A 19,211-nucleotide genomic window follows, 5' to 3' on the forward strand; every position below is an offset into this window, starting at 1 on the left:
ATATATTTGACAAGGAAACTCAATGATCTATTATTGCTTTTCTTACAAGTACCCAATAGCATATCAGGATTGTAGAGTTTATGGCAAGTCAAATTTTAGGGAAGCCCATGGACAGGTTTGTGTGTCCTGGGGCTGTGTACCATGGTGCTTGGCTGTGGCATAGTGGTGGTGATCTTCACAGGGCAAAAAAAGGGGTCGGATTCGGGTGCCGGCCTCGGTTTGTTTCGCCCAGGTCTCGTCTGACTTCCACATTGTAGGTTGTCGCAGGGGTGCCTTGAAAGCTTCGCATAGATGATGTTAGCGAGAAATTTGCGGTGTTTGGGAGAAAGGGGTGTGTTTGGAGAATGTTTCAGTCCATACAACCTGTCTAAGTCCTGCTTCCTTGGAGGTTTCTGGTTCGGGGGGCTCACTCCAGCATGGCGTCTCCCTCCCTGCCTCAAAGGGAGGCTCAAACTGGTCCAAACTTAGGGGGGTGGGGGGGAGGGACACCATGGCAGCGGCAGCTGTGCATGGGTTGGGAGCGAGAACTGCTGCAGTCTCATGTTTTTACACTACATACGTATAACCTACCTCAAATCTCAGTCATTGAAAATTAGCATGCTTCAGACTTCTTATATGAAAACTAGAAAACTATGCACAGCTCTTTATCCCTTGCTGCTGAGAGTCTGTTTTAAGTGAAATCTTTTTCTTTATCCGTACCAGCGCTAGCATTCATGCTTGTCCCACCCGCGCAAAAGCCATGGGGGTTGAAGCATTAAGGGGACGTAGTGGCGCGTGGTGGGTGGCGGGACTTGCTGGGGGCAGCATTTTAATTGCTTTGGGGCTGGGGTGGGGGTGGGGGTGGTGGCGGGGAACACTTTGCAGCAGGTTGCAGCCACACTGGTGCTAGAACACCCACAATGGAAACACGGGGGAGATCTTGACGCAGGGAGCCCAACAGGCTCCTTCCACCCACTTCAGCGTTTCAGGCCATGATGCTTCACCTCAGCCTGTGGAGCTGTATGGGTGACAGGGAGCGTTTCCGGGGGGCAGCTCCCCCTCTTGGCGCTCTCAGGACGAGGCTCAGGAAGGAGAAAGAAACCAGAATCCCTGAGGTGCCTCAATTGCTGACTTTTCCTTTTAATACTGGAATATGCTTTGTGGGCTCTTTAAGGCATATTTTTTATTAAATGAAATCTTCTAATTAAAATGGTGCTATGGTGTTTTAACAAACTGTATCATGCTTCTGCCTGATTCCATCTTGCTGTGGTGCTACTAATGTATATAGGAAACTAGAGAACCAAGAAAAAAAGCAATGTCGTTGAGAAGGAAGTTTACTTTTCTGGAGCGACAACTCTGAGAGTGATGGGAGTGTGTTGTTTTTATGCAAACAGAGATCGGTGCCCTGCGGAAGTGTTGGAGGCACCTTTGCTTGCAGTGGCTTCATTCTCCTCCAGTACAGGGCCAGGGAGCCAGCAAGAGGGCAGGCAGGTGCAGTTTTCTGATGTGTTATTCAACCACAGTACGTGGATGTGATACTTGGGCACTTTGCTCAGCCATGCACCAGGGACACGGTGCTCAGCCAGGGTGTGTGAACCTGGTGCTTGGTCATGGTGCTTGGGTTTGATTCTCAGACACGGTGTGTGGACTTGGTGCTCAGGCAGGATGCATGGACTTGGTGCTCAGCCACGATATGTGACCATGGTGCTTGACTGTGGTGCTCAGTCAGGGCATGTGAACGTGGTGCTTCACCATGGTACTCAGACATGGTGTGCGGACTTGGTGCTCAGCCAGGGTGTGTGAACATGGTGCTCAGCTGCAGTGCTCAGACATAGTGTGTGGACTTGGTGCTCGGTCAGGGTGTGTGAACATGGTGCTCAGCCACGGTGCTTAGCTGTACGTGCAGACATGGTACATGGGCACTGTGTTCAGACAGGGTGCACAGCCTGGTCTGTGGGTGTGTTGTGTGCACACAGGGCACAGGCATAGTGCTCAGACAATGCTCAGGCACAGGGCATGGCCATGGTGCTCAGGCACTGGTCACAGTGCTCAGGCATGGTCCACAGACATGGTGCTTGAACAGAATGCATGGATGTTGTAAACAGACATGGTGCTTGGGCACAGTGTGTGGACATGGTGCTCAGGAACAGTTGCTCAGGCACAGTGCTTGCCCATAGTTAGCTGACTCAGTGCTTGAACATGGTGCTTGAGCATTATGGACATGGTGCTTGGGCATGGTGCTTAGACTTGTTGTTTGCCCACCATGCATGTACATGGTGCTCAGGCATAATGCTCAGGCACAGTGCTTGAACGTGGTGCTTGCACCTGGTGCACAGCCACAGTGCACACATATGGCGCTTAGTCATGTCGTACTAGCACTGTGCATGGGCACTGCACAACACTGGATGAGGGCATACGCTGGCACAGTACCCTGACACGGTGCCCAGCACCTCTCCATCCCTTGCAGCTAATTTCCCTCCCTGAAACAACAGGGGTTTGCTTACAGGGGGAGCCATGGCAAGGTAACAGCTGGGCTTCACACTTTCCCATCTCTTTATTTTCCCTTTTTTCCCTTTGCATTTTGTTGGGTTTCATTGGTGCTACTTTTTTCCTTTGGGTTCCTGTGAGTTGGGGGGCAGCAGCTCCCCCACGCCCCAAAACCAAGGCAAATACCTCAACCCCACACACACCCCGCAGCGCCATGGCAGCGAAGGCAAGTGAAACTGGGGCAAATCTTTCCAAATTCAGGGATCCTTTTGCAGCGGTGTTTGTTCCTTTTTTTTTTTTTTTTTTTTGGTTATACCTTTCTACCCAGGCTTTTCCTCATTTTTGCATCCTTCAGGGATTACAAACTGCCATAGTTTCAGCCTTGTTTTATCCTGGAAGCATTTTGGCGGTGGGTTTTGCACTGCAGAGCAGTGAATAGGTAATAAAAGGAAAAAAAGCGCCATTTTCTTGGGTTCAGCGCTCGGGATTTGATTGGAGGTGTTTTTTTTAATTATTATTTTTTGTTTGCTTTTTTTTTTTTTTTGACATTTTGTTCGGGTTTTAGAGAGCTGATGAGGGAGGTGGGACGGTGGCAGGCAGGGGGGTGGGGGGGCACCGCGCAAAGTCCTTGTGGCTCCCAAGGACTCACACTTGAAGATTTCTTGGTCGGCTCGGGACTGTGGTTACTTGAAATGAAGTTTTTCCGGGGCGGATCGAGGAACGGTAGATTTTCCCATGTCTCAAGGCAATAGGATTAATGTGTATTAAACTGTAGATACTTCTAGGACAGTAAATTTATGCTGATAATTTTATTTTGTATAATTTTCCCTCTTTCCCTTTTTTTTTGTGTGTGGTTTTTGTTTGTTTCTTAATGCCCTATTTTTTCCCCTCACCTCCAGTGTTTTGGTAAATTTATTTTTAGGATGCCTAAGAATTCCATGTATGGATCCTTCCCCTCCTTTCCCTTTCCCTTTCCCTTTCTTTTTTTTTTTTTTTTTTAATTTGTATTTTATTCTAAGTTACACGCAGCCGACCAGGCTGCGAGATGTATTATTCCTGATATCTTTAAAATATTGTGGGTGTTTTAATAAATTTTATATTTATTTTTTGCACTCAAACTTGGCCGTTCTGTTTGTCTCTGCCTGGCGGTGAGGTGGGGGTGAGGAGGGGACCCTGGGGGGGGGCGGGGGGGCTGCGTGTGTCGCTTGCGGGGGACAAGATGGTGTCGCGGCTGCGGGGAGCGGGGGAGGCTGGGCCTCGGTGGGGGTTTGACGCGCTCTGAGGTGTGGGTGGGAAGGTCGGGGCTGGGTCTGCGGGGGGGTGAGCGGCTGGTCAAGCAGGGCACGGCAAGGGGTCCGGGGGGGCGGGCGGCCGGGCCGAGATCCTCGCAGGGGGCGGCAGAACGGGCCCGAGGCTGCAGCCGGGGTCCTCCGGGCCGCCAGGGGGCGAAGCGAGGCGGCCGCGGCCTTGCGCCGAGCCCTTCCCCGCCTGTCCCCGAGGCCGCCACGGGCCCGAGATGGCCGCCGCGGCGGGGCTGCGGCTCCGCGGGCCGGTGAGTGGCGCGGCCGCCCCGGGCCGTGCCGCGGGGAGCGGCCCCGAGGAGCGGTGTCACAGCTCGTTTGTTTTGCGCCCCCTCTCTCCTCTCCCCGCCCCAGCTCGTTCTGCGGTGCGGCCCTTGGCGAAGCTTCACCTCCCGGACGGACGGGGAGGCCCGAGTGACCCGCGTCCTGCGGGAGAAGTTCCCCCGCGCCTCCGCCATCAGGGTGGTGGACATCTCCGGTAACCCACCAGCTCCCCTTAAACCCCCGCCCCGTGCTGTGCGCTCCGCCGCCGCGGGGCTGAGCCCGGCCCGGCCGCGGCGGTTGCCGGGGGCCTCTTGGCCAGGCGGGCGGCGGCAGCGCTGTGCCGGGGGCCGCACCGCGGGGCTGCGCTTCTTTGCAGGAGGATGCGGCGCTATGTACGAGGTCCACGTCGAGTCGGAGGAGTTCAGGGAGAAGCGGATGGTGCAGCAGCACCGGATGGTTAACCAGGTGAGGGCGGCGAGCTGCGAGCTGCAGCAGCCGGTGCACGGCACCTGAGCTGCAGACCCACGCACAGCCGAGCATCGGCATGCACACAGCAGTGGTTGGCACGTGCACGCTCCTGCGGCACCACGTCTGCATGGCCTGGGCATGCAGCATTTGTCTCTGCTTAGTTTTGCATCCTGCTTGTGTGTGTATGTTGCAGCACTGCATGCAGTCTGCTTGCACGCACAGCACTTGCAGTTGACACAGCACACACTGCATTTGCACTTGAGCACTACATGCATACAGCACTTAGTTAGGAGCTCCACTTCAGCACTCAGTACTTGGTGTTTTAAAGCCACCCACTTTTACCTTGAAGTGGGACTTAGTATTTGTGTTCGTCTCTTGCAGGCACTGCGTGAAGAGATCAAGAACATGCATGGACTGCGCATCTTCACCTCCACCCCAAAGCCCTGATACTGGGCTGAGCTCTGTGATGGGAAGGGGGGGAATGTGAGGGGACTTGTGCAGCTGCCGGGAATGGCCTGGTCAATAAAGATGCTGGAGACTGTGTGTGTGAAGAGGCTCTGGACCAGCCAGAACTGGGGGGCAGAAGTAGGATGCTGCTACAGCCACCAGCCAGGGGGACTCCCTTCAAGGGAAAATGTTCTTAGGGTTGTTTTCAACTGGAACACGTGGGGGCTGTGAGGGCACCAGTGCATGGAACAAGGACAAGACATCCATTAAAAAAGAGAACAGGAAGAAGAAACTTTATTGCCTTGCCACACATGGTCCCTGCCATTCCCTGTGTCATGTTCCCTCCCCCCCCCCCCCCCCCAGCTGGGGACAAAAAAGCTGCTCTGCACACCAAGGGGAGAGGCTCCCCTTGACAGGCACTTTTTTTCTCCTCCCCCCAATGCTGCCATGGGCGGAGCTTAAGGCTCTTGGCCAAAGTGCATCTAAATCCAAAAAAAGCACTTCCAAAAATAAGGTGTGCCACTGCTGCTCTTTCCTAAGGGAAGCATGTGCTGGTTATAGCGCCCAGGCTGGCTGCTTGTAGGCCAGGTTCTGTATCCATGGGATCCAGAGTGAAATTGCTCCAGCACTGAAAACAGCAGTGTGGCACTTTGGAACTTCACCCATGCCTGTGGGAAACAAAGCAACCTGCTACAAGCTCTGTGTCAGCCCCAGACTGCAATTCTTGCCAGACTTGAGTACATAGCTTAGAAAAAAACATACGAAGCAGCACTAGTCACCACAGCTCAGCCACCAGTTATAAAACAATGCAGGCTGCCACTGTGCAGTACAAGCACTGTTTTGCCAAAGGCCTGCAAGACTGAGGTGAGGCAACGCCAGCCAGCACATCATCCAGCTTTTTGAGGCTTGCACTGGTGAAGGGGAAAGGGAGAACGGCTGGTGTACAAAGCAGAAAGGAACAGCCACAACCAGAAACTGAATGGGGTCCTCCTGGGGAAAGTTTATCTGTCTTTGGAGCCTAGCTTCTCAATCAGTTCCTGCAGTGGAGCCAACTCCCGCCTGTCGATCAAGTTAAATTCCTGGCAAGAAAAAGCATCACAAGAACTAAACACACTGCTGAAAGAGCCACTAGAAAACACAAGGCTCCAGGTGCAGCCAGCACACATGCACTGGGAACCAGCTGCATAAATGCGTGCTGGCATAAATTCCCATGCAGACGTTACTGCAGCCATCTCTCCCATTTCTCTGCAGAGAGATTCAAGTGTTTTGGGCAAACCATGTTGCACTGTTGAGGCTGCTCAATGAGTCACCCACAGTTACAGGCTGTTAAATAATGGGCAACGTGAAAAAGGTGCTGCTGCTACCTCAGAGTCGGTTACTGAGCTACAAAACCCCAAGTTCTCTTTGAAGTCCGGACCCTTTGTGAGCTTAAAATTAGAGAGGGAAATCGAAGCCTTTATAGCCATCTTGCACAAAAATCAAAACAAGCCCCAGATGACACTGCTGTATGGTTCACATGGTAAAGAGGGTGAGAGCTGAGCTGTGTTCCATCACAATGCTGTTGTAGACCTTCAAAGAGCAAGTAGGCTCTTAAAATCCAACTCCCTTTAAAAGCAAATCAGGAAACAAGAAACCCTGGTGGAGGCACGTGACCAATTGTTCTGCAACTTACCTGCACAAAGAAGATAAAGTGCTTGAAGGAGGTGTTGAGGTGGGCCTCCTCCTGCAGCCGCATGACAGAATCAAAGTGCTGGTGGTAAATGTGGGCGTACACGCGGAATAGCCGTTTCAGGATGGTCTTTGCCACCGACATGAAGTTCTTGGGAAAAGGGACGCCTGAAAACCACCAATATGCGGGGATAAGTTTCAGTTTGTTAAGAAGTAAAAAAGAGACCTTCCGGTGGCACTGTGGTTCAGTCCTATATACAAGGCATGTTGCATCATGCAACAGTTGCAATTACCAATCTTTGAAGGGAAGAGGGTTTCGTCATCCAGCTGGTCCTGAACCCATGTCATCAAGTAATCAATGTACTTTGGAGCTGAGCACTTTATCGGCTTCTTTATGTTGGTGCCGTCTGCCCAATGGTACTCATATCTGTTGGGAGACCGAAAAAAAAAATCTTTGCTATATGAGTAAAAGAAATACATTTTCATTGTGTTGTGGCTACTCTGGCAACAAGGCACTGCAGCTTCCTCCTTATCTTGGTAAGGTGTGCTCTGCAAAAGAAGCACTGCAGCAACCCTCACAAGTGATGTTCAACTGTGTTCAACATCAGCATTCCTTTAAATGAGGTGCGTGATGGGGCCAAACCCCAGTGCTCAAGTTACTACATATAGAATCATACAGTTTTCAGACATCAACGGAGAATTCAGCACTCCCTCGGGGAGATGCACACCAACACATGAGATAGCCAAGACCCCATCCTGAGGCCATATGTCAGCCAAAAGCTTTTAAAAGCCACCATCTCAAAGTGACACATGCTTATAAATCCACAGCTCCTCAGAACAGGGGCACATTTCTATCAGAACACTATGTAGCATGGAACTCTCCCTTCTCAGAGATCTTCTGCAAAATTGTACAGTAGGGAAAAAAAAACACGTTTCAATTGTCATGTCTCAACCACCAACAAGTGAAAATGAACACTGCACTTTAAACAGGAAGTCGTTACAGGAAATATCCCCAAATATAGAAACAGGAACTTATGATCTAGATAATTCTGGTTAGAAAAGCAGGGCAGGACTTTACACAGCACCCTACATATACTGCTCAACAGCCAGACTCCATGCTGCTGTCCCAAATAACAAGCCTCAACCAACCTTACCAACATGATACGCTGTTGTTGCTTCAACTCAAAGTACTTAAGTTCAGAACCATCATATATACTCTTCTTCAACCTTTCAATCTTCTTCAATCACTTTCACTCAGAAAAAAACAAGCAATGACCTCTTGGAGCACTTGCTCTGAGACAACAGATTGAGAGATGACTCGAACAGAAAGATCTGCCACTTCAAAGTTACATCTCTTATTTTCCTTAAAATAAATCTGCTACTGATACCATGCGGCTTCCCTAATGGACCACATCACTTCGCATGCAGATGAGTGACTCTACAGGAGAATGATGCTGTGCCCCAACACCATCCAGACACATCTGATTCCCTTTTTTAGTTTTTCTTGACACACTTGAGTGACCTGAACATCCATCCACTTCCCCAACACATAAATCGCAGCTGTAGACTGACATAAACTTCTGACCTTGGTCCAGCAGACATGACCGGACAGCTGGCCTCTGTGCAAAACTCTGTGATGGTCCCATAGAGCATATTGATTTGGTTGAAGAAATCCACCGCTGTAAATGAAAAAGTATCAATTTTACCCAAAATGCAAACAAAGCAGACTGCAGCACCAATTTGCTTCCATTCAGCTGACATTGCCTCCGAAGATCACCATCACAGGGGTGAACATACTGCAAAGCCCTCCACAAAAGCAAACACACCATCATGTGGCTGACTTCAAGACCCTTTGACCATCTAGGAACATGAATCTCTCAGTCAGCTTTGATCTTTTTTTTTTTTTTTTTTTAAATCTATTTTTTTTTAATTTCTGGCTACTGCCCCTAACTTATTTGTATGGCATTAAGCTGTACATAACCTCCTAACTTCCTGTAACTTTGAAATAACTGCTTTAGTTCCCAGCCACCTTTGTAAGAAAGAAAATACAACTCCTAAGTTACCAACACAAACCTGGAGAATATGGTTGAAGAATACAGTTCAATTTTTTACCCAAGCTGTTTACTGTCAGTTTTTGCAGCTAACAGCACTAACTACTGGTTTTATAATTCCAAAATCAAGGCTTACTCCTAATTCTAAAAATAACCTTTCACAAACCTAATCATCTTTACAAGTTGGAACTTGAAGAAAATGTACCCCAAAACCACAATAGTATGTATTTGTTTCTTGATTTTTTGCTTGCTTCCAGAGCACAAAACCCCTTTGACACTCAACTTACTTTCCTTTTATCCCTACCTAGTTAAACAGAATCTAGCCAGGATGTGAACTTCATCTGTTTATTATTATTATTATTATTTTGTTTGTTTGTTTGTTTGTTTTCTCTTAAGGATGAAACCCAAACATTTGTATTCCTCCCACTTCACTTCCACACATGGATGGATTGCTTTTTCATAGGACTTACTGTTAACTGCGATCCACTCATTAAGGTCCTCTCCCTCTGGCAGCATAACTGCTTGCCTAAGGTTACCACTCCCCAGGGTGGCTTCTGCATGTTTCAAGAGTTCATACTGATGGGAGCCTTCAGGAATATTCTTCTTGGGTTTGAATGTTTTCGAAGATCGACTTCCACTGACAAAACAGAAACATTTCTAGTTAATCTGTCAGCTGCAATCCCTCCTAAGAAATATTTCCTTCCTGATACAGCTGAATTACTCCTTGCCATTTGGCACTTTTAGCTGTGGTAACACCAGCTGTTTACCCCTCCCATCCCCCTGCCAGGGTGAACATATCATATGCTCAGGCCAAAGTGTTTCCAACAGCCGTGTGCACACTTCCCTTTTTACATGTAATAAACATTTGGTGCAAAGGCCTAAAAACTGATCAGCAACAGTTACATTCAGAGTGACCCAGGAACCAGGAAACAAAACCACCAGCTGACTGGGTCAAGTTTGACAGGGCAAAGACAAGACACTCAGACACACCACAGAAACAATCTGCTCAAAATACCAATTTAACAGACTCCAGCCCTAAAACACAAATTACTGTAGCAGTTGCAATTGTCTCTTGTGTTCTGCAACATCTGTGCCACTGCACAACTCCATGCCCCTACAACAGTGCCAAAGCTGCTCTCCGCAGGGTGCTCAGAGGGACACAGGTCATTGAACTGAGTACTGGCTTTAGACCCGTGCTCAAAAGCTGATACTGCCAAGAGCGGAAGGAATTTCTGTGCCTCCAAACCACAAAATGTTAACTTTCAGACTGAGCAGAGCCTACAGTGTCCTGTTCTCAGCCTTTGCCAACTCTGCTTCTGACTTAGGGTGGTGCAAGCTGAAGCATCAAGGAGGGTACATATGCTTCATCGCTAGTCTGCTGCCTCCCCTCGTTGTACACAACCAGCCGTGCTTGGCTCACGCACCCTTCACACCAGCTTCCTGGTTCAGCATTACTGCATGGCCTGATGTCTTTGCACACTGCTTATGTGCAACCTTCTGAGCGGAAATAAAAGACCCTTCAACCCAGCTCATTCTTCAGCCAAGCCACTGCCTCCTGTCACACCACAGGCAGACAACACAGGCCCAGCACATTGCTGACCACAGGCAGAGTCCCGAAACACAGACCCAGCACACTGCCGACCCCAGAAAGAAGGCGCTCGGCCCCTCCCCACACCACAAAACGACACCGATCCTTCCGTCACGCCCGCCAGGCTTCCAAAGCTAAAAACCTTTCGGAGCACTCACACCACACGGCCGTGCCGCAGCTCACCCCTGCAGCTGGTAACCGACACCTTTCCGCACCGAACAGGGCCACGAGTCCGACAGCCGCCACCCCCGAGGCTTCCCCCGACCGACGCTGCGCTCCCCCAGCCCCTCGCGAGGCCCCCGCCGCCAGCTCCCCGCCTCCCCTCACAGCCCGCCCCGCGCCCCCTCCCCGGAGCCCCCCGCGGCCCGGCCCTCACAAGAGGAAGCTCATGGCGAGCGGCGCCGAGCGGCCCGAGGGGAAGCGGCGCCGCTCCCGCCGCAGCCGTGCCCCGCAGCTCTCGCGAGACCTAGCCCGGGCCGCGGCCCCGAGCGGGGGGCGGGCCCTCGGCGCGCTATAAGGGGGCGGGCGGGGCAGCCGGGGGCGCCTCTCCTCGGTGCCGCCATGGCCCCCGCGCTGTGCCCGCTCCGCGCCCTCGGCCGGGTCGCGCTGCGGCCCCCCTGCGGCCGCCGCCTGCACCTCAGCGCGCACAGGTAGGGCCCGGCCGCGGGGTCGGCGCTGCCGGCGACGAGTGAGGCGTGAGGCGGGTCCCCAGCGGCCGCGCCGGGCGCTGCAGGCTGATGAAATCCCGCTGCCGCCTTGCGTGGCGGGGCTGCGGCAGCGGGTGTGCCCCGGGGGGGCTCGGCTGGGGGTGCTCGCCGTTAGGGTGAGGTGCGGAGCGGTTAGCGTACCGAGGGAGCCCCGTGCTTGAATGGGTCGGAGCCTAGGAAAGAAGGGAGCGCCGCACGCCGTCCCAGGTTCGCGCTGGGGTGTGAGGCTTTCCCGTGCTCCTGCTCTGCGTTGCTCTGGGCCTGGAGCAGCTCCGGTGGGGGCTCCCCTTTGCTGCAACCGTGCCTGGAGCACGGAGACCCCTCACGAAGCAGTGCTGGGCTCGTGGGACTCAGGGAGGAGGAGGAGGTCTGTGCGTCAGGTAGCTGGGGCTGCTCAGTTCTGGGGAAGAGGACTGCAGCAGCACGCCTTGTGTCTGTTGGGCTGTGGGAGATGAAAGCTCTCAGGCTGCCTTCTAAGGGACGGTTGTCTCCTGGGTTTCCTTGGCAAGTTGGTGGTGGTGCATCTTGCTTGCTGATTGCCTCAGAAATGGGCAGGTCCTGGCTGTGAGCGATGCCTGTGTAGTGATGCTGGGGAGCAGCTCCCCCTGCTCTGTGTGAGGGGCCTGACAGAGGAGCAGAGTGCTTGGGTAAATACTTGGGTAAGCGAGTGAAGAACTCATCATGAGGCCTTGCAGGAAGGCACTGCAGTGAAGTCTAAAAGTGAATCTTGGGTAGGTCAATCCCTCACAGAGGGACTAGTGAGTGAGAGTTGCATTCTAATGTGAGTGATAGCCATAACCTGAAGTAAAAAACAAATGTGAGCAGTGTGCACAGGCTGTGCTGATTGGGGCTGGCAGCTGTGGCCTCATTAGTTGTAATCTGTGCCAGCCTTTCTATATGCTGCAGGCTATCCAGTTGCTTGGAATGCATTTGACAGAGACTCTATATTCTTCCTACAAATTTAGACCAGAGAAGTATGTGAGGACCCGTTCTGACATGGTTCAAGTGGACAGCTATCCCCTCAACTCCAGATAAGCACTGTAGTCTTTTGAAGGGGCTGGAATTGAGTACCCAATCCAGTTCTCACAATCTAAAGAGTTGACTGGAGTGGTGGCAGCAATTAGTTGAGCAGGGGAGGGCATGTGCCAGGTGTATGCGAGGTGGAATGGTGGTATTCCTGAGAAATCTATGGGTGCCCGGGCTCTCTAAGAACTGCACTTGGTGCAGCAGTATGACACCCTTCTTTGCTTGTGTCAGACATGCCAGAATTGCTTGGTAACTTCTGTAGTGGAAATTCCACTTAAGTGGAATGAGTTCTGCCTCCTCATGTAAGTCATTTGTAGTGAAACTCATGCCTTTGAAAGGGAAGGGTGACTGACTTTTGAAAAGTGGAGGCTAATCATATAGCCCATGCTTCAAGCTAAAATACAAATGATACATGTGTACCCCCAGTCTTGCAGAGAAGCAGAGTGTATAGTTTCTTAGGCTTCACAAAAAAACCCCTCTGTCCCTCCAGTAGTTTTGCTTGTTAAGTTTCCAGCTCTACTGCCCAAAGCATTAAGACTGAAATATGTTGCGTAACATAGCTTGCAGAAAAAAAAAAGCTTTGTAATAAAGGCTTGTACTTGGCTCAGATGAGAGACAGTTCTGTCCTGCTTTGTGGTTAGCACCTGTTTCTTGTGCTAGTTTTGCACAAAGCTTGGATTTGATGTTCCTAACAATGCTGACTGCTTTGGTAACACTTTTTCCACTGCAGAGATGATGCAGTTGTGATTTCTGGAAGGAAGCTGGCCCGACAGATCAGACAGGAAGCCCGTCATGAGGTTGAACAGTGGGTAGCAGCTGGAAACAAGAGACCTCACCTCAGCGTTGTTCTAGTTGGTGAAAATCCTGCAAGTCACTCCTATGTATTGAACAAAACCAAAGCAGCTGCTGATGTTGGTAAGTCTTGCACTCTGCTCTGAAACTGGAGCAAAGTAACTGCTTCCTGTTTCATTGGCTGAGGGGAGTCCTCTATGCTGGAAACTGTGGAAGCTCTTAGGATGCATCCACGTGGCTGCTTTTCACCTCAGCTGCATCGCTGTCTAGGTTTATGGCAAAACTTTGGCTGCATTCATAGTAGTGCTGAGATGTAGTTAATAGGCATAGTTTGAATGTATTATGCCACTTGAATCCTCTAGGGCAACATCAAACTCTACAGTTTGGGTTTGCAATCTTTGCAGGCCTGTGTAAAACACTGGCAAGGCTTTGATTTGCCTTTTTAAATTAACTATCCAAGCTGCAATCACATTGAGCAGAGTCTTGCAAGCCAAGGTCAAATTTAGTGTTCAGCCAAAGATTTCCTGAGTATACTTCTGGAGAAATGTGCTGAAGGGGGTCCAGGGCACACAGTGGTGTTATTTCTTACTGAGTTCTGTGCTGCTGAAGCCTTATTTGGAACTGACATTTTAGGCCAACATCCCCTTCTTACTGTGGTGAAGAGGGTCTGCAGGAGGTGCAGTTGCATGACATCATAACACATTTGCATTTAGTTTCTCCAAGCCCTCCATGCACTTTTGGAAGGCCTCTGGTTTCAGCAGGCTTTCCCAGGAATGACTATACAGACTAATGGTCCTTAATCATAACTTGTGAGACTTGTGTAGATCTACAACCTGGAAGGTGTTCATTGTTGTATGAAGCATGAAATTCTTGGTGTATCCATATTGGGTTTTGTGCAGAAATGAAACTAGACAGTTTAAATCAGCATGGATTCGGAAAATTGCTTCACACTTGTATATATGCTGCTGTCTAATGCAGCACTCTCAATGACTGCACAGGAATCAGCAGTGAGACGATTCTCAAGCCAGCTTCAATTGCTGAGGAAGAACTACTGGATTTGATTGGCAAACTAAATAATGATGCCAATGTGGATGGCCTGTTAGTGCAGCTTCCTTTACCTGGTGAGTAGCTGGATATCAATCTGTTTCATTTTTATGTAAAGATTTCTAAGAGTTTATGTGCCATAAGGAGGTATAGCTCAGGAGTTCTTTTGCCACATGAAATGTGGCACGCTGATGTAGCTTAAAGAAATTGATTTTACTACTTCATCATACTGCTGCCTATATGAGTTGAGTTGATGGGGGTCATGGAAATCTATTCTTGTGTGAGGAGTATCAGCTTCCTAAGCCAGGAGTTTAAATTTGGTTGTGACACTGAGGCAGTCTAAAAATACACTCTGCATTAGCGACACTGTAGTTCCCAGGTGGTTCCAGTCCCCTCCTGCTGGGAGTTCTTAGCCTTGAACTCACTGGAGGATTTGAATAAATTCAAGCTTACAAACTTTGAAGGGGTTGAGGGGCTAGTGCAGTGAGCCTGGCTTCTGGTTGACTGCAAAATGAATTATTTTTTTGTCTGATCCCTAGTGCTAAAGCTTTTATCTTTTCCAGAACACATTGATGAGCGAAAGATTTGCAATGCTGTGACTCCAGACAAAGATGTTGATGGCTTTCATGTAATAAATGTGGGGCGCATGTGCCTTGACCAGTATTCCATGCTGCCAGCTACCCCATGGGGTGTGTGGGAGATCATTAAGAGAACTGGTAAGCTGTTGCAGTATTTGGCTGCTGTATGGCTCAACTCCAGCTTGTATTTGTCTTAAGACTCTCATGTCTACTGCAGGCATTCCGACACTGGGGAAGAATGTGGTGGTGGCTGGCCGGTCAAAGAATGTGGGAATGCCCATAGCCATGTTGCTGCATACAGATGGCAGGCATGAGCGCCCAGGAGGTAGGAGCTTGCTGGTCTTGGAGCCTGTGCACCAGGCAGTTGTGGGAAGAAGCCCTTTGCCTATGCCACAGTCTTTGTTAGGCTTTTAAACAGGTCCTAGGCCTGTCTCAGGGACTATGACATCATGTGGGCTGTGGTTGAGGCTGGAGAGTTAACTCTGCACATAGGCAGTCTTGTAATGCTTCAGAGCCTTCTTCAGTTAGTCCTTGTCCTTCTCTATACAAGACCTCTGCCTTTGTAGGCTACTCCCAGTGGTTTGTCCTCAGGCTCCTGTATTCTTGCTACCTTCACAGGTGTCCTCAAAGGTGAAGAGTTACAAGTTTGACAGGTTTAGGTACACTTATGGGTAAAAGGCTTCATGTAACCCCTTTTGCAGGTGATGCCACAGTAACAATATCACACCGCTACACTCCAAAGGAGCAGCTGAAGCAACACATGATCCGTGCTGACATTGTGGTAGCAGCAGCAGGTAAGACTGAACTCTCAGTACAGGTGAGACACAGAAGATGCTGCACTGCAGCTTGTGTGATGTTTCTGATGGGAATCTTTTCTTGCTGGAGACAGTTCTGTTGGTATATGTTCCGGGGCCTCCCTATCTGAGGCATCTCTGGCAGCACAAGGATAATTTAGTATTCTTATGGCTGCTGGCAGCTGCTGTAGGCAAGGGCTGGCTGTTTGAGCCAGCCAGTGTATCCTGTGATTAAGCCTAGGAGAGTCTAGCAGAGCTGTTTGTGGCCCTTTGAAATGCAAAATGATATCTGTCAGGAGGGCTTTGTGTGCCAGCAAGCACTTGATCAGACCTAAAGAACAGCTACAAGTAGATGTACTCCATGTTGGAAGCGGGGTCTTGAGCTATCCCCTTGGCATGGGGGGTAGCTCATCAACAGAAAAGTTGACTTGGGTGTTGATGCTTGGCAGCTGAAGCTTGCTGTAAGCTTGTGGGAAAGGAGAGAAATGTGGGTTAGAAATTGGGTATGAAGAGAGATAAAATACTGGAAGGATTTGAACTGATGTTTGAAGGTAGTGTTGCATAAAAGCAGAAATGCTGCTGGCAGAAAAGAAGGCATGTTCATAGTCAAAAGTGGTCAGTAAACCAGAGAAAAGATCACATGAAACAGTTAAGTTTTAAGTGGAAGGTGGGATGAGTTCCTCAGCTGATGCAGTATGTGGTAGAACCAGACAAACACCCCACATTGAAAGGGGTGTTCCAAATTCTTTGCCAGACTTCTTTCTTGGGGATGGATTCTAGTTCTTTATACTGAGACTATAAGTGAACAAATCCTTGATTTCTGGGTGAGATGAACCTCTCAAGGAGTGGCACTGGATTTTGCAACTGTGGCTAGATTTGTATTTGTGAGGCAGGAAAAGGCCTGGGTGGGTCAAAACCTACAGGGCTGGGCGGTGTGAAGGTGGGGTTGAGGAGGAATGGGACTGTTTAGCACCACTATAAGCATGTGGTTCTGTTCTCTTACAGGCATTCCCAACCTGATCACAGCTGATATGATCAAAGAAGGAGCTGCAGTTATTGATGTGGGGATAACTAGAGTGCAGGACCCCATCACTGCCAAACCAAGGCTGGTCGGGGATGTGGATTTTGAAGGTATAAAAGACTATGGCATCTCATACTTTGAGCATTAAACTCATGCTTAAACTCATTATTAAACTTCTTAGCATGCTGAGAAGGGGTGAGAAAGTCCTGGTTCATGTAGTGGGGCAAATGCCGACCCATCCTAAAGCTCTCTTGCTTGTGCATTCAGTGTACAAGGGAAGAACTTTCCTGTAATATGGTATGGAAACACTGTATATTGCAATGCAGAAGAGATTCATCCTGGACAGTTGGTCTCCTTTGTCTCTACTGAAATTTATAGCCCATGTTCCTGCTTTTAAATTTTACCTTATGAAAACACATGGAACTCAACTTTTGGCTTGCTATTTACTGGCCTTGCTCACAACTTAGTTGCAACAGTGCCCAGGCAGGCTGTTCTGATGGGCTCCACATCTCCATATACCTTGCAAAAGGCACTTGAAAGTCCTTTTGGAAGAGAGGGCAAATACTCAGACTATTACTTTATTGGAGAGCTTTGCAAGAGTATGCATCAGGCCCATCCATATCTGGTTTCAGATTTGATTTGTTGCATAAACCTAGCTATTAGATCTTTTTTTTTCCCCAGCCTGGGCTATGAAGGTAAGCTTGCTTAATAGTGGAGATGGTCAGGCTATGGTATGCTCTGTGTTGCCTTGGGTAATGAGGAGGAGAGGGGAGGGATGGGATAGTTAACTTGAGACTAATAGTCCTTAGCTGGCAGTCTTGGAGAAACTTCAACAATATTAGATTGATTACAGCTTCATACTAGTCAGCCAGCTTGGTAAGTCTTACTGCTCTTGACTTTTATGCTAAACTATAACTCCTCCCCATTCTGCAGGGGTGAAGAAGAAAGCTAGTTACATCACTCCAGTCCCTGGAGGAGTTGGGCCCATGACAGTTGCCATGCTGATGAAGAACACCATCATTGCTGCCAAGAAGCTGTTGAAACCCAAAGCACTGGAAGCCTTAACTGTTTAACATAAGACTGTTTTTAGCACTGAAAACAACATTCCAAAATGACTCCCAGACAGGCCGATAGAAAATGCAATATTTTTATTTATTGTACAGAAGTGGTATTTCCTATTCTGAGGTCATAGATATTTATTTGAAGCTGAAGCATATGTGCATTAGTTATACTAAGGCATAAGCATCTACACTCCTGGCCTATTCATTCAGCATATAACTTGTAGCAGAGCTGCTTTTTAAGCTAACACTCTTCTTAGAAGTCAGCCCTGCAGCTTACACTGTTCTTGCAGGGACAGAGCAGCACTTGAGATGCTGGGTGTGCAGTTCTCCAGGGAGCTTGGTGCAGTCCTGGAGGAAGTGGAGTGTGCAGCTTCACAGTGCAGAAGTAATGACTTCTGTGTGTTACTACAGATGCCCAGACTGCTTGCCTTTGACCTGCTCTGAAGTATTTTACTCAATGCTAGATGCTTAGTTTGAGTTGAGCTCTTCTGTAGAACCGTCTACTTGAAAAAGCCACATCTGTTCTCAGTTTGGCTGGGGCCATAGACAGTGGTAGATCTGTTGTAATGTTTTTAGTGTGCAGCTATGCTTTTTTTTTTTCCTATTTGGATGGTGACTTTTAAAAACCCTTTTTCTCTAACCAAAGAAAAACAGTGGGGTGTGGGGGGTTGGGGTGGAGTGCTTTTGGTGACTGTACTGGGCCCACAGTAAGCTTCCTGAACTGTAGTGTGAAAGGATTCCAGTGCTTGGTGAATAATCCAGGATAACTCTGAATAAAATACAGAAGGGGGGGAACCCCACTTGTTTCCTAGAATTACTTCTAAGCAAGTTTTGTACTTCTCTGACAAATTAAAACACTTGTACAGTGAGCTTCCCTTGTTCCCTCAGAGCAGGGCTGGGTCTGGCGTTTTCTCTGAGTTTGACCAAGGCATAAGTGCTACATCCATAATTAATTTTGTTCGTGCCTGAACAAAACCTGTTCAGCTTTTAGACTCTAGTTGTGAACAAATCCATCAGCTGTTGCTGATGTTTATAGTAACAGTGTAAACATACAGTCCTCTGCTTTTTGCTTGCAAGCTCTGATTATCTAATATTAACCTTATTTTGGAAAAACTTGAGTGTAGTATTGTTCTGGGGTGGTGAGGTGGGTCTAGACTTCTTCCTCTTCAGCATCTGGCCACATACCCTTGGTAAGACTGATTCTATCTTTCTGGGTGCTGGGAAACTTTTTTTTCTGAAGGTGAAGGTCTGTTGCCATGCTAGAGCCACCTGTTGAGTCACTGCAAGCCATGCATTTTCCCCATTCCCCTCCAGGGAAGAGCAGTGACTGTTTATGACAATGCTAAACAACACCTGGAGAGGGAAGGTTCAATGACTGAGATTGCATGAGGAACACACTAAGAGCAGAGACCAATTTAAATGAGATTTATTGGATTGTATCACTGATAAATACAAAATGGCTAAAGTAGTGCTGTAATGGGGATGGCAAATCTGTGACAATCCAGTATTTCCATATGCAAAACAAAAAAATATAAACCATTTGTAAGACCTATGAGAAGGACAAATTTAGTTGGAACAAGCAGTGTTGTAGAGGGATCTGAGCTTAGGCTTCAGCTGTGCTTTATGAAACAAAAGCCTATGAAGGCTTTGTGGACTCTGGTAGGGGTGCTGTGTAGTAGGTGCTGATATACTGGTTAAAGCAAACTTACTATCTGTGGAGTGATGGCAGTCACAGGCCTATCTGTACCATGCTTTAGCTACCACATGGGAGACTGGTATAAAACACTAAAAAGTACACACAATGTATCCAAGCTGAAATAGTTCTTAGTGTTATCATCAAGCTAAGTGGCACTTGCTTAAGTGGTCACTGGAGTAATACTGTTTTATAACCTCATCATGGTTCCTCATAAGATATACTTGAACCAGAAAATACTA

At 48.8% G+C, this 19,211-nt stretch overlaps 3 protein-coding genes across 3 annotated transcripts; 2 read left to right on the forward strand and 1 right to left on the reverse strand.

Annotated features, from left to right (window-relative positions):
- The first annotated feature begins 3,958 nt into the window (after window positions 1-3,958).
- Window positions 3,959-5,050, forward strand: BOLA3 (bolA family member 3). The gene is made up of 4 exons (XM_032204172.1): window positions 3,959-4,018; window positions 4,122-4,245; window positions 4,408-4,496; window positions 4,881-5,050. Exons 1-4 carry the CDS (start codon window positions 3,983-3,985, stop codon window positions 4,944-4,946), a joined length of 315 nt encoding a protein of 104 aa, XP_032060063.1. The 5' UTR covers window positions 3,959-3,982; the 3' UTR covers window positions 4,947-5,050.
- A 253-nt stretch (window positions 5,051-5,303) lies between these two features.
- Window positions 5,304-10,697, reverse strand: MOB1A (MOB kinase activator 1A). The gene is made up of 6 exons (XM_032204171.1): window positions 10,630-10,697; window positions 9,136-9,302; window positions 8,200-8,293; window positions 6,908-7,041; window positions 6,619-6,782; window positions 5,304-6,025 (listed from the first exon to the last, which is right to left on the reverse strand). Exons 1-6 carry the CDS (start codon window positions 10,641-10,643, stop codon window positions 5,948-5,950), a joined length of 651 nt encoding a protein of 216 aa, XP_032060062.1. The 5' UTR covers window positions 10,644-10,697; the 3' UTR covers window positions 5,304-5,947.
- An 81-nt stretch (window positions 10,698-10,778) lies between these two features.
- MTHFD2 (methylenetetrahydrofolate dehydrogenase (NADP+ dependent) 2, methenyltetrahydrofolate cyclohydrolase) lies at window positions 10,779-19,211 on the forward strand. The gene is made up of 8 exons (XM_032204146.1): window positions 10,779-10,903; window positions 12,717-12,901; window positions 13,777-13,899; window positions 14,386-14,538; window positions 14,618-14,725; window positions 15,102-15,194; window positions 16,200-16,325; window positions 17,149-19,211. The coding sequence occupies exons 1-8, from the start codon at window positions 10,815-10,817 to the stop codon at window positions 17,286-17,288; spliced, it is 1,017 nt and encodes a 338-aa protein (XP_032060037.1). The 5' UTR covers window positions 10,779-10,814; the 3' UTR covers window positions 17,289-19,211.

This window comes from Aythya fuligula, chromosome 27 (genome assembly GCF_009819795.1).
Source record: "Aythya fuligula isolate bAytFul2 chromosome 27, bAytFul2.pri, whole genome shotgun sequence".
NCBI classification, from domain to species: domain Eukaryota; kingdom Metazoa; phylum Chordata; class Aves; order Anseriformes; family Anatidae; genus Aythya; species Aythya fuligula.